Below are 13120 nucleotides of genomic sequence, written 5' to 3' on the forward strand. Positions count from 1 at the left end.
AACAACCTACATAATCAGCAAATGAAATGGAGGCACGCACTAGGCTTTATCAATAAGCTTTCAAACTTTCGCGGGTGTCTCCATTTCCGCCTCCCGCAGCTCATCAGATACACTTCCTATATCAGACAGTAATCCCAAATCTAATTTTAAAAAAAACTTACATTATTAATCAATGATGAGGCATACGTTACCTGGCATAGACAGCCAAACTTGTGTGGTTTCTGAATTCTCTCCCCTCGAAGCAGAAGCAGCTGCACAATCTCATACTGGTTCTTCTGTGCGGCCAGGATTAGAGGTGTGATGTCTGGAGAGAACTGGGAGTCCTCAAACTGGGTCTTGAAAAAGTGATCGTCATCTCCAAACTTCTTTCTGTAACAGAGATGTTTGTTTCGTTCAGCTCAAACATGATAAGAGCACAAGTATATGAACACAAGTATTTGTGTCTTCTACAAAATATGTTCTAATAGACACATATATTTAGTGTCCTAAACCAAAACTGGTTGCTACCAGGACACAGACTCCTTTGCGGTTCATTTCAACTAGGGCTTAAAGGGACTTTACACCAGATGATACAACTGTAAGAAAAAGTCGAATTGTCAAAAAGTAACATACAATCGATATCGTTGTGTACAATGCATGTTTTTTAAAGTGACATTTTTATTCAAAATCATACATACACATGTGTAACAAACATCAATTTTGACTGATAAACCTTTAACTACTTACTATATAATGTAAAATAATGGAAAATATAGATTACTAATAACAAGTTTTTAATAGCAGAAAGAGCAAAAATATTAAATGATCGGTGAATGCTAAAAGATAAACTTGGTATACTTAATAAAAAACATTCTTTTCGACATTTATTCATTCTTTTTGGAATAATAAAACAATATTATTGATTGTGGTAAATCTTATTTGGGAGTAAGAGTGCATCTTTAATTATTGATATTTCACATCGCTAACGACACATAGATATTTCGAAGTATTTGCGTGTATTTCCAAAATTAGTGGGTCTGTCTACCACGTAATTCCCAGTTATTTAAAAATAACGTCGGTATATGTATATGTAGTAATCACGTGACTTTCACATATTAAATATACACACTAAAGACTGGGAACCATTTTGGGCTATTTTTAAACGTTAAAACTCAGCTGAGACAGCGAAACAATATACTTTTAATCATGTAAAGTGAGGTAATATCGGCCTCATACTAGCTCGTAATGACAATTATATGCTTCTTATGAGGAAATACTGTATTTGCCGATTTTTGAATCATCTGGTGTCAAGTCCCTTTAAAATGTACAAGGTATATTTGAAGTGAGGAAATCGTATCCATTTAAAAATATTTCGCTACGAAAATGCCTATATTTTCCTATGTCTGGTCATGATCGAAAAGGCCAGTGACAGTTTTGAATTTCATTCATACTGAAACCCTCCCTTATTTATATTAGGTGTTGGTAATTACCTGGCCGTGAAATACAGCGGCTTATTATATGTAAATATAACTGATAAGTTGGTTTTATTTATAGCATTATTGGACTTATTCCTCATTTTAGCTTTATCATTCTTTGTTTTCTGAGAACTTCTATTGACAAATACAGCTGGAGAAAAACATGTGTGGGCACTGTTTGTAATTATAATGAAAGGATAACCTTACCGGAAAGGTTAACAGCAAATATAAACCTTAGAAGGAAGATTTTGTTTTAATAAAGATATTTTGATATATACGTTAACTGTCGTTGAATGTTTGTCTCTCTGTATATGTGGTTTGGCTGTATGATATCTTGAACCTCTTAACAAGGTTATATTTTAATGTTGGCAACGGGGTTTGCCCCAGAAGTTCCCATCGTAGTACCGTTGTACTTAAGAGGAGATCTTTGCAAGCGGAGCGTCCTTATCAAAGTAACGTTTATGTATATAACTTACTATTTTCAAAACAAAGAATACATTTCAAATTACAAAGAATACATTTTAAAATACAAAAAATACATTTTAAACACAAACTAAATAAAAATCCTTAATTATTGAATACCGCAAGTTCTATCTAACATTTCTTACTTTCTTAACTAACACCCAAATAACAGAAAAATCCAAATATTTTTTTTATGATTGAATTTGGAACACGCCTTTTGTATACTTTATGAATATATGTATGATGTACATGTATATCTGAGAAAATAAAATCGAAAAAAAAAAAATCCTTCTATTCTGTTGATTTATTTGTTTATCTTTACTATAATTACGACAATGTGTAAGGGTTTACAGCATTAATATGATAATGGTTCAATGAACGATACCTGTCTTTCCAGATCTCGAGGTATCGTTTGTGTTTGAGGATGCTCTCTGCAATCTGCACGTGCCCGGCGCTGATGGCCTGCAAAACCGCTTCGCAGATATGACGGCCGCTGGACTTCTCCAGCAAAACCTCCACAACCTAAAAACAGGAGAATAAGTGATAAATGGTATGGATGTTATATTCCTAGTGTAAAAAGTACAATCATAGTCGTGGTTATCAAACAGCTGATGTTAGCTGAATAATACTCGAGAACCCCCTCGTAAATGTGGTCAATCTAAAGTAAGGAATGTTAAATTTTGGTTCAGTTTTAATCATTGTTGACGAATGTAACAAAGAAATGATACAAAAACGCCGGTGATTTCTATAAAGGATCACCTCGCAAATGAGCGGGGTCTAGCGATATCGCAGTCTCTAAGCATAGCTGCTGATGTGTAAAAGCATGTTAATATTGCCGTACGATTCGTATAGTGCCAGCTGACTCCTAAAGATCCCTAGGACGCATTCAGGATTTGGCGATATACGGGGCTCAACATATTGGGCGCAACTTCAAACTCGCGCTCCTTCCCTAGAGGTGATGCATATATTCTGTCAACTTGGTTACGGACGATTAGCAGTCAATGAAAATGTTTTCTACTTTAAGTCTTAAATGGCTTATTCTAGTGTATACTAATTATATAAACATGGATTTTTTTCGACATTTACGTTAAAGGTACATTTCGGCAATTTCATGCGTGAGCGCGCGCCGGGTTCGCCGTCCCCTCCCCATATCCGCCAGTGGAAACGCATTATTGCTCTCTCATCAAACGTTCGACGGTCCATGCGGCTGCGTTAACAAGCGCTCAACTTTTCAAAAACAACCCTTGCCACCTAGCGAATTTAGAAATGGTCTACCTGTCTTATATTCGACAAAGAGCGAATAAACGTGTGACTTGGACACGCCTATGAACATTCTATCACCTCGGGCGCGGGGAATTCAGGTCTGATATATAGTCAAGGAATTTGCAGATACATTCGTGTGAAATAGACCTTTAATGTCTTCGAATGTTATAAAAAGGTTTCGGACAAGCAGGTTTTCCTTTTATTTCTATCAAATGACAAGTTACACCAGTTTCAAACATAAATCTCGGTTTCATGCTAGCAATCTCTGTAACTGCCATTGGCATCTGTGTAATGTTACAAAGATAACATAAGAAGCGCGTGATATATACCACAACGTATAGTTTAGAGCCAATTACTTTTGTCATGTCATGCCATAACGTTAGGATGGGACGGAAGTCACCGATCTACATAATTATATATCGAGATTTCATTTGCAATTTAAAGTATGCAATGTGAATAAAATCATACAAAAACACATAATTATTTTCGAGTTAAAACTAGCGAGTGCAAACAAAATTTGATAACAACCATCCAAATTAATGTTCTTTAAAGAAGCAGTGATATAACAGCTTTAACCATTTGTTGGTTCATACAATGGAAGAGCACTGAACACTAAGAAAGCAGGATGAACAACCAAGAAAGCAGGAGGCTCAAGCAAGAAAGTAAGAAGTATAAGTAAAAGCATGATAAACAAATAGGAAAGCAAGATGGACAAGTCAGAAAGCAAAATGTAAAAGTCAGAGGCCAAAACGTATAAGTAAACATGCAAGATGTACAAGTTAGATAGCAGCATGTACATGTACAAGAAGAAGGCAAGATTTACAAGTTAAAACGCGAGATTTACAAGTAAGAACGCGAGATTTACAAGTAAGAAAGCAAGATTTACAAGTCAGAACGCGAGATTTACAAGTAAGAAAGCAAGATTTACAGGTAAGAACGCTAGATTTACAAGTAAGAACGCGAGATTTACAAGTCAGAACGCGAGATTTACAGGTAAGAACGCTAGATTTACAGGTAAGAACGATAGATTTACAAGTAAGAACGCGAGATTTACAAGTCAGAACGCGAGATTTACAAGTCAGAACGCTAGATTTACAAGTAAGAACGCGAGATTTACAAGTCAGAACGCGAGATTTACAAGTCAGAACGCGAGATTTACAAGTAAGAAAGCAAGATTTACAGGTAAGAACGCTAGATTTACAAGTAAGAACGCGAGATTTACAAGTCAGAACGCGAGATTTACAGGTAAGAACGCTAGATTTGCAGGTAAGAACGCTAGATTTATAGGTAAGAACGCTAGATTTACAGGTCAGAACGCGAGATTTACAGGTAAAAACGCTAGATTACAGGTCAGAACGCGAGATTTACAGGTCAGAACGCTAGATTTACAAGTAAGAACGCGAGATTTACAAGTAAGAACGCGAGATTTACAAGTAAGAACGCTAGATTTACAAGTCAGAACGCTAGATTTACAAGTCAGAACGCTAGATTTACAAGTCAGAACGCTAGATTTACAAGTAAGAAAGCAAGATTTACAAGTAAGAAAGCTAGATTTACAAGTCAGAACGCTAGATTTACAAGAAAGAACGCTAGATTTACAAGTAAGAAAGCAAGATTTACAAGTAAGAACGCGAGATTTACAAGTAAGAAAGCAAGATTTACAAGTCAGAACGGTAGATTTACAAGTAAGAACGCGAGATTTACAGGTAAGAAAGCAAGGTTGACAAGTCAGAACGCGAGATTTACAATTAAGAACGGTAGATTTACAAGTAAGAACGCTAGATTTACAAGTAAGAACGCGAGATTTACAGGTAAGAAAGCAAGGTTGACAAGTCAGAACGCGAGATTTACAAGTAAGAACGCTAGATTTGCAAGTAAGAAAGCAAGATTTACAAGTCAGAACGGTAGATTTACAAGTCAGAACGCTAGATTTACAAGTAAGAACGCTAGATTTACAAGTAAGAAAGCAAGATTTACAAGTAAGAACGGTAGATTTACAAGTCAGAACGCTAGATTTACAAGTAAGAACGCTAGATTTACAAGTAAGAAAGCAAGATTTACAAGTCAGAACGGTAGATTTACAAGTAAGAAAGCAAGGTTGACAAGTCAGAACGCGAGATTTACAAGTAAGAACGCGAGATTTACAAGTAAGAAAGCAAGGTTGACAAGTCAGAACGCTAGATTTACAAGTAAGAACGCGAGATTTACAGGTAAGAACGCTAGATTTACAAGTAAGAAAGCAAGGTTGACAAGTCAGAACGCGAGATTTACAAGTAAGAACGGTAGATTTACAAGTAAGAACGCTAGATTTACAAGTAAGAAAGCAAGGTTTTGACAAGTCAGAACGCGAGATTTAAAAGTAAGAAAGCAAGGTTGACAAGTAAGAACGCTAGATTTACAAGTAAGAAAGCAAGGTTGACAAGTCAGAACGCGAGATTTACAAGTAAGAACGCGAGATTTACAGGTAAGAACGCTAGATTTACAAGTAAGAAAGCAAGGTTGACAAGATAGAACGCTAGATTTACAAGTAAGAACGCTAGATTTACATGTAAGAACGCGAGATTTACAAGTAAGAAAGCAAGGTTGACAAGATAGAACGCTAGATTTACAAGTAAGAACGCTAGATTTACATGTAAGAACGCTATATTTACAAGTAAGAAAGCAAGGTTGACAAGATAGAATGCTAGATTTACAAGTAAGAACGCTAGATTTACATGTAAGAACGCTAGATTTACAAGTAAGAAAGCAAGGTTGACAAGATAGAACGCTAGATTTACAAGTAAGAACGCTAGATTTACATGTAAGAACGCGAGATTTACAAGTAAGAAAGCAAGGTTGTCAAGTAAAAACGGTAGATTTACAAGTAAGAACGCTAGATTTACAAGTCAGAACGCTAGATTTACAAGTAAGAAAGCAAGGTTGACAAGTAAGAACGCTAGATTTACATGTAAGAACGCGAGATTTACAGGTAAGAACGCTAGATTTACAAGTAAGAAAGCAAGGTTGACAAGTCAGAACGTTAGATTTACAAGTAAGAACGCTAGATTTACATGTAAGAACGCGAGATTTACAAGTAAGAACGGTAGATTTACAAGTAAGAACGCTAGATTTACAAGTAAGAAAGCAAGGTTGACAAGTCAGAACGCTAGATTTACAAGTAAGAAAGCAAAATCTACTAGTCAGAACGCTAGATTTACAAGTAAGAACGCTAGATTTACAAGTAAGAAAGCAAGATTTACAAGTAAAAACGCTAGATTTACAAGTAAGAACGCTAGATTTACAAGTAAGAACGCTAGATTTACAGGTAAGAACGCTAGATTTACAAGTAAGAACGCTAGATTTACAAGTAAGAAAGCAAGATTTACAAGTCAGAACGCTAGATTTACAAGTAAGAACGCTAGATTTACAAGTAAGAACGGTAGATTTACAAGTCAGAACGCTAGATTTACAAGTCAGAACGCTAGATTTACAAGTCAGAACGCTAGATTTACAAGTAAGAAAGCAAGATTTACAAGTAAGAAAGCTAGATTTACAAGTCAGAACGCTAGATTTACAAGAAAGAACGCTAGATTTACAAGTAAGAAAGCAAGATTTACAAGTAAGAACGCGAGATTTACAAGTAAGAAAGCAAGATTTACAAGTCAGAACGGTAGATTTACAAGTAAGAACGCGAGATTTACAGGTAAGAAAGCAAGGTTGACAAGTCAGAACGCGAGATTTACAAGTAAGAACGGTAGATTTACAAGTAAGAACGCTAGATTTACAAGTAAGAACGCGAGATTTACAGGTTAGAAAGCAAGGTTGACAAGTCAGAACGCGAGATTTACAAGTAAGAAAGCAAGATTAACAAGTAAGAACGGTAGATTTACAAGTCAGAACGCTAGATTTACAAGTAAGAACGCTAGATTTACAAGTAAGAAAGCAAGATTTACAAGTCAGAACGGTAGATTTACAAGTAAGAAAGCAAGGTTGACAAGTCAGAACGCGAGATTTACAAGTAAGAACGCGAGATTTACAAGTAAGAAAGCAAGGTTGACAAGTCAGAACGCTAGATTTACAAGTAAGAACGCGAGATTTACAGGTAAGAACGCTAGATTTACAAAAAAGAAAGCAAGGTTGACAAGTCAGAACGCGAGATTTACAAGTAAGAACGGTAGATTTACAAGTAAGAACGCTAGATTTACAAGTAAGAAAGCAAGGTTTTGACAAGTCAGAACGCGAGATTTACAAGTAAGAAAGCAAGGTTGACAAGTAAGAACGCTAGATTTACAAGTAAGAAAGCAAGGTTGACAAGTAAGAACGCTAGATTTACAAGTAAGAACGCGAGATTTACAGGTTAGAAAGCAAGGTTGACAAGTCAGAACGCGAGATTTACAAGTAAGAAAGCAAGATTTACAAGTAAGAACGATAGATTTACAAGTCAGAACGCTAGATTTACAAGTAAGAACGCTAGATTTACAAGTAAGAAAGCAAGATTTACAAGTCAGAACGGTAGATTTACAAGTAAGAAAGCAAGGTTGACAAGTCAGAACGCGAGATTTACAAGTAAGAACGCGAGATTTACAAGTAAGAAAGCAAGGTTGACAAGTCAGAACGCTAGATTTACAAGTAAGAACGCGAGATTTACAGGTAAGAACGCTAGATTTACAAAAAAGAAAGCAAGGTTGACAAGTCAGAACGCGAGATTTACAAGTAAGAACGGTAGATTTACAAGTAAGAACGCTAGATTTACAAGTAAGAAAGCAAGGTTTTGACAAGTCAGAACGCGAGATTTACAAGTAAGAAAGCAAGGTTGACAAGTAAGAACGCTAGATTTACAAGTAAGAAAGCAAGGTTGACAAGTCAGAACGCGAGATTTACAAGTAAGAACGCGAGATTTTCAGGTAAGAACGCTAGATTTACAAGTAAGAAAGCAAGGTTGACAAGATAGAACGCTAGATTTACAAGTAAGAACGCTAGATTTACATGTAAGAACGCGAGATTTATAAGTAAGAAAGCAAGGTTGACAAGATAGAACGCTAGATTTACAAGTAAGAACGCTAGATTTACATGTAAGAACGCTATATTTACAAGTAAGAAAGCAAGGTTGACAAGATAGAACGCTAGATTTACAAGTAAGAACGCTAGATTTACATGTAAGAACGCTAGATTTACAAGTAAGGAAGCAAGGTTGACAAGATAGAACGCTAGATTTACAAGTAAGAACGCTAGATTTACATGTAAGAACGCGAGATTTACAAGTAAGAAAGCAAGGTTGACAAGTAAGAACGGTAGATTTACAAGTAAGAACGCTAGATTTATAAGTCAGAACGCTAGATTTACAAGTAAGAAAGCAAGGTTGACAAGTAAGAACGCTAGATTTTCATGTAAGAACGCGAGATTTACAGGTAAGAACGCTAGATTTACAAGTAAGAACGCGAGATTTACAGGTTAGAAAGCAAGGTTGACAAGTCAGAACGCGAGATTTACAAGTAAGAAAGCAAGATTAACAAGTAAGAACGGTAGATTTACAAGTCAGAACGCTAGATTTACAAGTAAGAACGCTAGATTTACAAGTAAGAAAGCAAGATTTACAAGTCAGAACGGTAGATTTACAAGTAAGAAAGCAAGGTTGACAAGTCAGAACGCGAGATTTACAAGTAAGAACGCGAGATTTACAAGTAAGAAAGCAAGGTTGACAAGTCAGAACGCTAGATTTACAAGTAAGAACGCGAGATTTACAGGTAAGAACGCTAGATTTACAAAAAAGAAAGCAAGGTTGACAAGTCAGAACGCGAGATTTACAAGTAAGAACGGTAGATTTACAAGTAAGAACGCTAGATTTACAAGTAAGAAAGCAAGGTTTTGACAAGTCAGAACGCGAGATTTACAAGTAAGAAAGCAAGGTTGACAAGTAAGAACGCTAGATTTACAAGTAAGAAAGCAAGGTTGACAAGTAAGAACGCTAGATTTACAAGTAAGAACGCGAGATTTACAGGTTAGAAAGCAAGGTTGACAAGTCAGAACGCGAGATTTACAAGTAAGAAAGCAAGATTTACAAGTAAGAACGGTAGATTTACAAGTCAGAACGCTAGATTTACAAGTAAGAACGCTAGATTTACAAGTAAGAAAGCAAGATTTACAAGTCAGAACGGTAGATTTACAAGTAAGAAAGCAAGGTTGACAAGTCAGAACGCGAGATTTACAAGTAAGAACGCTAGATTTACAAGTAAGAAAGCAAGGTTGACAAGTCAGAACGCTAGATTTACAAGTAAGAACGCGAGATTTACAGGTAAGAACGCTAGATTTACAAAAAAGAAAGCAAGGTTGACAAGTCAGAACGCGAGATTTACAAGTAAGAACGGTAGATTTACAAGTAAGAACGCTAGATTTACAAGTAAGAAAGCAAGGTTTTGACAAGTCAGAACGCGAGATTTACAAGTAAGAAAGCAAGGTTGACAAGTAAGAACGCTAGATTTACAAGTAAGAAAGCAAGGTTGACAAGTCAGAACGCGAGATTTACAAGTAAGAACGCGAGATTTTCAGGTAAGAACGCTAGATTTACAAGTAAGAAAGCAAGGTTGACAAGATAGAACGCTAGATTTACAAGTAAGAACGCTAGATTTACATGTAAGAACGCGAGATTTATAAGTAAGAAAGCAAGGTTGACAAGATAGAACGCTAGATTTACAAGTAAGAACGCTAGATTTACATGTAAGAACGCTATATTTACAAGTAAGAAAGCAAGGTTGACAAGATAGAACGCTAGATTTACAAGTAAGAACGCTAGATTTACATGTAAGAACGCTAGATTTACAAGTAAGGAAGCAAGGTTGACAAGATAGAACGCTAGATTTACAAGTAAGAACGCTAGATTTACATGTAAGAACGCGAGATTTACAAGTAAGAAAGCAAGGTTGACAAGTAAGAACGGTAGATTTACAAGTAAGAACGGTAGATTTACAAGTCAGAACGCTAGATTTACAAGTAAGAAAGCAAGGTTGACAAGTAAGAACGCTAGATTTTCATGTAAGAACGCGAGATTTACAGGTAAGAACGCTAGATTTACAAGTAAGAAAGCAAGGTTGACAAGTCAGAACGCTAGATTTACAAGTAAGAACGCTAGATTTACATGTAAGAACGCGAGATTTACAAGAAAGAACGGTAGATTTACAAGTAAGAACGCTAGATTTACAAGTAAGAAAGCAAGGTTGACAAGTCAGAACGCTAGATTTACAAGTAAGAAAGCAAAATCTACTAGTCAGAACGCTAGATTTACAAGTAAGAACGCTAGATTTACAAGTAAGAAAGCAAGATTTACAAGTAAAAACGCTAGATTTACAAGTAAGAACGCTAGATTTACAGGTAAGAACGCTAGATTTACAGGTAAGAACGCTAGATTTACAAGTAAGAACGCTAGATTTACAAGTAAGAAAGCAAGATTTACAAGTCAGAACGCTAGATTTACAAGTAAGAACGCTAGATTTACAAGTAAGAACGGTAGATTTACAAGTCAGAACGCTAGATTTACAAGTCAGAACGCTAGATTTACAAGTAAGAACGCTAGATTTACAAGTCAGAACGCTAGATTTACAAGTAAGAAAGCAAGATTTACAAATAAGAAATCTAAATTTACAAGTCAGAACGCTAGATTTACAAGAAAGAACGCTAGATTTACAAGTAAGAAAGCAAGATTTACAAGTAAGAACGCGAGATTTACAAGTAAGAAAGCAAGATTTACAAGTCAGAACGGTAGATTCACAAGTAAGAACGCGAGATTTACAGGTAAGAAAGCAAGGTTGACAAGTCAGAACGCGAGATTTACAAGTAAGAACGGTAGATTTACAAGTAAGAACGCTAGATTTACAAGTAAGAACGCGAGATTTACAGGTAAGAAAGCAAGGTTGACAAGTCAGAACGCGAGATTTACAAGTAAGAACGCTAGATTTGCAAGTAAGAAAGCAAGATTTACAAGTCAGAACGGTAGATTTACAAGTCAGAACGCTAGATTTACAAGTAAGAACGCTAGATTTACAAGTAAGAAAGCAAGATTTACAAGTAAGAACGGTAGATTTACAAGTCAGAACGCTAGATTTACAAGTACTAACGCTAGATTTACAAGTAAGAAAGCAAGATTTACAAGTCAGAACGGTAGATTTACAAGTAAGAAAGCAAGGTTGACAAGTCAGAACGCGAGATTTACAAGTAAGAACGTGAGATTTACAAGTAAGAAAGCAACGTTGACAAGTCAGAACGCTAGATTTACAAGTAAGAACGCGAGATTTACAGGTAAGAACGCTAGATTTACAAGTAAGAAAGCAAGGTTGACAAGTCAGAACGCGAGATTTACAAGTAAGAACGGTAGATTTACAAGTAAGAACGCTAGATTTACAAGTAAGAAAGCAAGGTTTTGACAAGTCAGAACGCGAGATTTACAAGTAAGAAAGCAAGGTTGACAAGTAAGAACGCTAGATTTACAAGTAAGAAAGCAAGGTTGACAAGTCAGAACGCGAGATTTACAAGTAAGAACGCGAGATTTACAGGTAAGAACGCTAGATTTACAAGTAAGAAAGCAAGGTTGACAAGATAGAACGCTAGATTTACAAGTAAGAACGCTAGATTTACATGTAAGAACGCGAGATTTACAAGTAAGAAAGCAAGGTTGACAAGATAGAACGCTAGATTTACAAGTAAGAACGCTAGATTTACATGTAAGAACGCTATATTTACAAGTAAGAAAGCAAGGTTGACAAGATAGAACGCTAGATTTACAAGTAAGAACGCTAGATTTACATGTAAGAACGCTAGATTTACAAGTAAGAAAGCAAGGTTGACAAGATAGAACGCTAGATTTACAAGTAAGAACGCTAGATTTACATGTAAGAACGCGAGATTTACAAGTAAGAAAGCAAGGTTGACAAGTAAGAACGGTAGATTTACAAGTAAGAACGCTAGATTTACAAGTCAGAACGCTAGATTTACAAGTAAGAAAGCAAGGTTGACAAGTAAGAACGCTAGATTTACATGTAAGAACGCGATATTTACAGGTAAGAACGCTAGATTTACAAGTAAGAAAGCAAAGTTGACAAGTAAGAACGCTAGATTTACAAGTAAGAACGCTAGATTTACATGTAAGAACGCGAGATTTACAAGTAAGAAAGCAAGGTTGACAAGTCAGAACGCGAGATTTACAAGTAAGAACGCTAGATTTACAAGTCAGAACGCTAGATTTACAAGTAAGAAAGCAAGGTTGACAAGTAAGAACGCTAGATTTACATGTAAGAACGCGAGATTTACAGGTAAGAACGCTAAATTTACAAGAAAGAAAGCAAGGTTGACAAGTAAGAACGCTAGATTTACATGTAAGAACGCGAGATTTTCAGGTAAGAACGCTAGATTTACAAGTAAGAAAGCAAGGTTGACAAGTCAGAACGGTAGATTTACAAGCAAGAAAGCAAGGTTGACAAGTCAGAACGCGAGATTTACAAGTAAGAACGCGAGATTTACAAGTAAGGAAGCAAGGTTGACAAGTCAGAACGCTAGATTTACAAGTAAGAACGCGAGATTTACAGGTAAGAACGCTAGATTTACAAGTAAGAAAGCAAGGTTGACAAGTCAGAACGCGAGATTTACAAGTAAGAACGGTAGATTTACAAGTAAGAACGCTAGATTTACAAGTAAGAAAGCAAGGTTTTGACAAGTCAGAACGCGAGATTTACAAGTAAGAAAGCAAGGTTGACAAGTAAGAACGCTAGATTTACAAGTAAGAAAGCAAGGTTGACAAGTCAGAACGCGAGATTTACAAGTAAGAACGCGAGATTTACAAGTAAGAACGCTAGATTTACAAGTAAGAAAGCAAGGTTGACAAGATAGAACGCTAGATTTACAAGTAAGAACGCTAGATTTACATGTAAGAACGCGAGATTTACAAGTAAGAAAGCAAGGTTGACAAGATAGAACGC

General features: G+C 36.0%; 1 protein-coding gene across 1 annotated transcript in view; it reads right to left on the reverse strand.

The window, feature by feature from the left end:
* Positions 1-13120, reverse strand: part of LOC128242915 (short transient receptor potential channel 7-like) — a 91483-nt gene that overhangs the window by 26842 nt on the left and 51521 nt on the right. The window contains exons 4-5 of the mRNA XM_052960346.1: positions 2302-2438; positions 192-369 (exon numbers count right to left, since the gene is read on the reverse strand). Coding sequence (XP_052816306.1) covers positions 192-369; positions 2302-2438 — 315 coding nt within the window. The remainder of the gene's footprint in view (positions 1-191; positions 370-2301; positions 2439-13120) is intronic.

This window comes from Mya arenaria, chromosome 8 (assembly GCF_026914265.1).
Source record: "Mya arenaria isolate MELC-2E11 chromosome 8, ASM2691426v1".
Classification (NCBI taxonomy): domain Eukaryota; kingdom Metazoa; phylum Mollusca; class Bivalvia; order Myida; family Myidae; genus Mya; species Mya arenaria.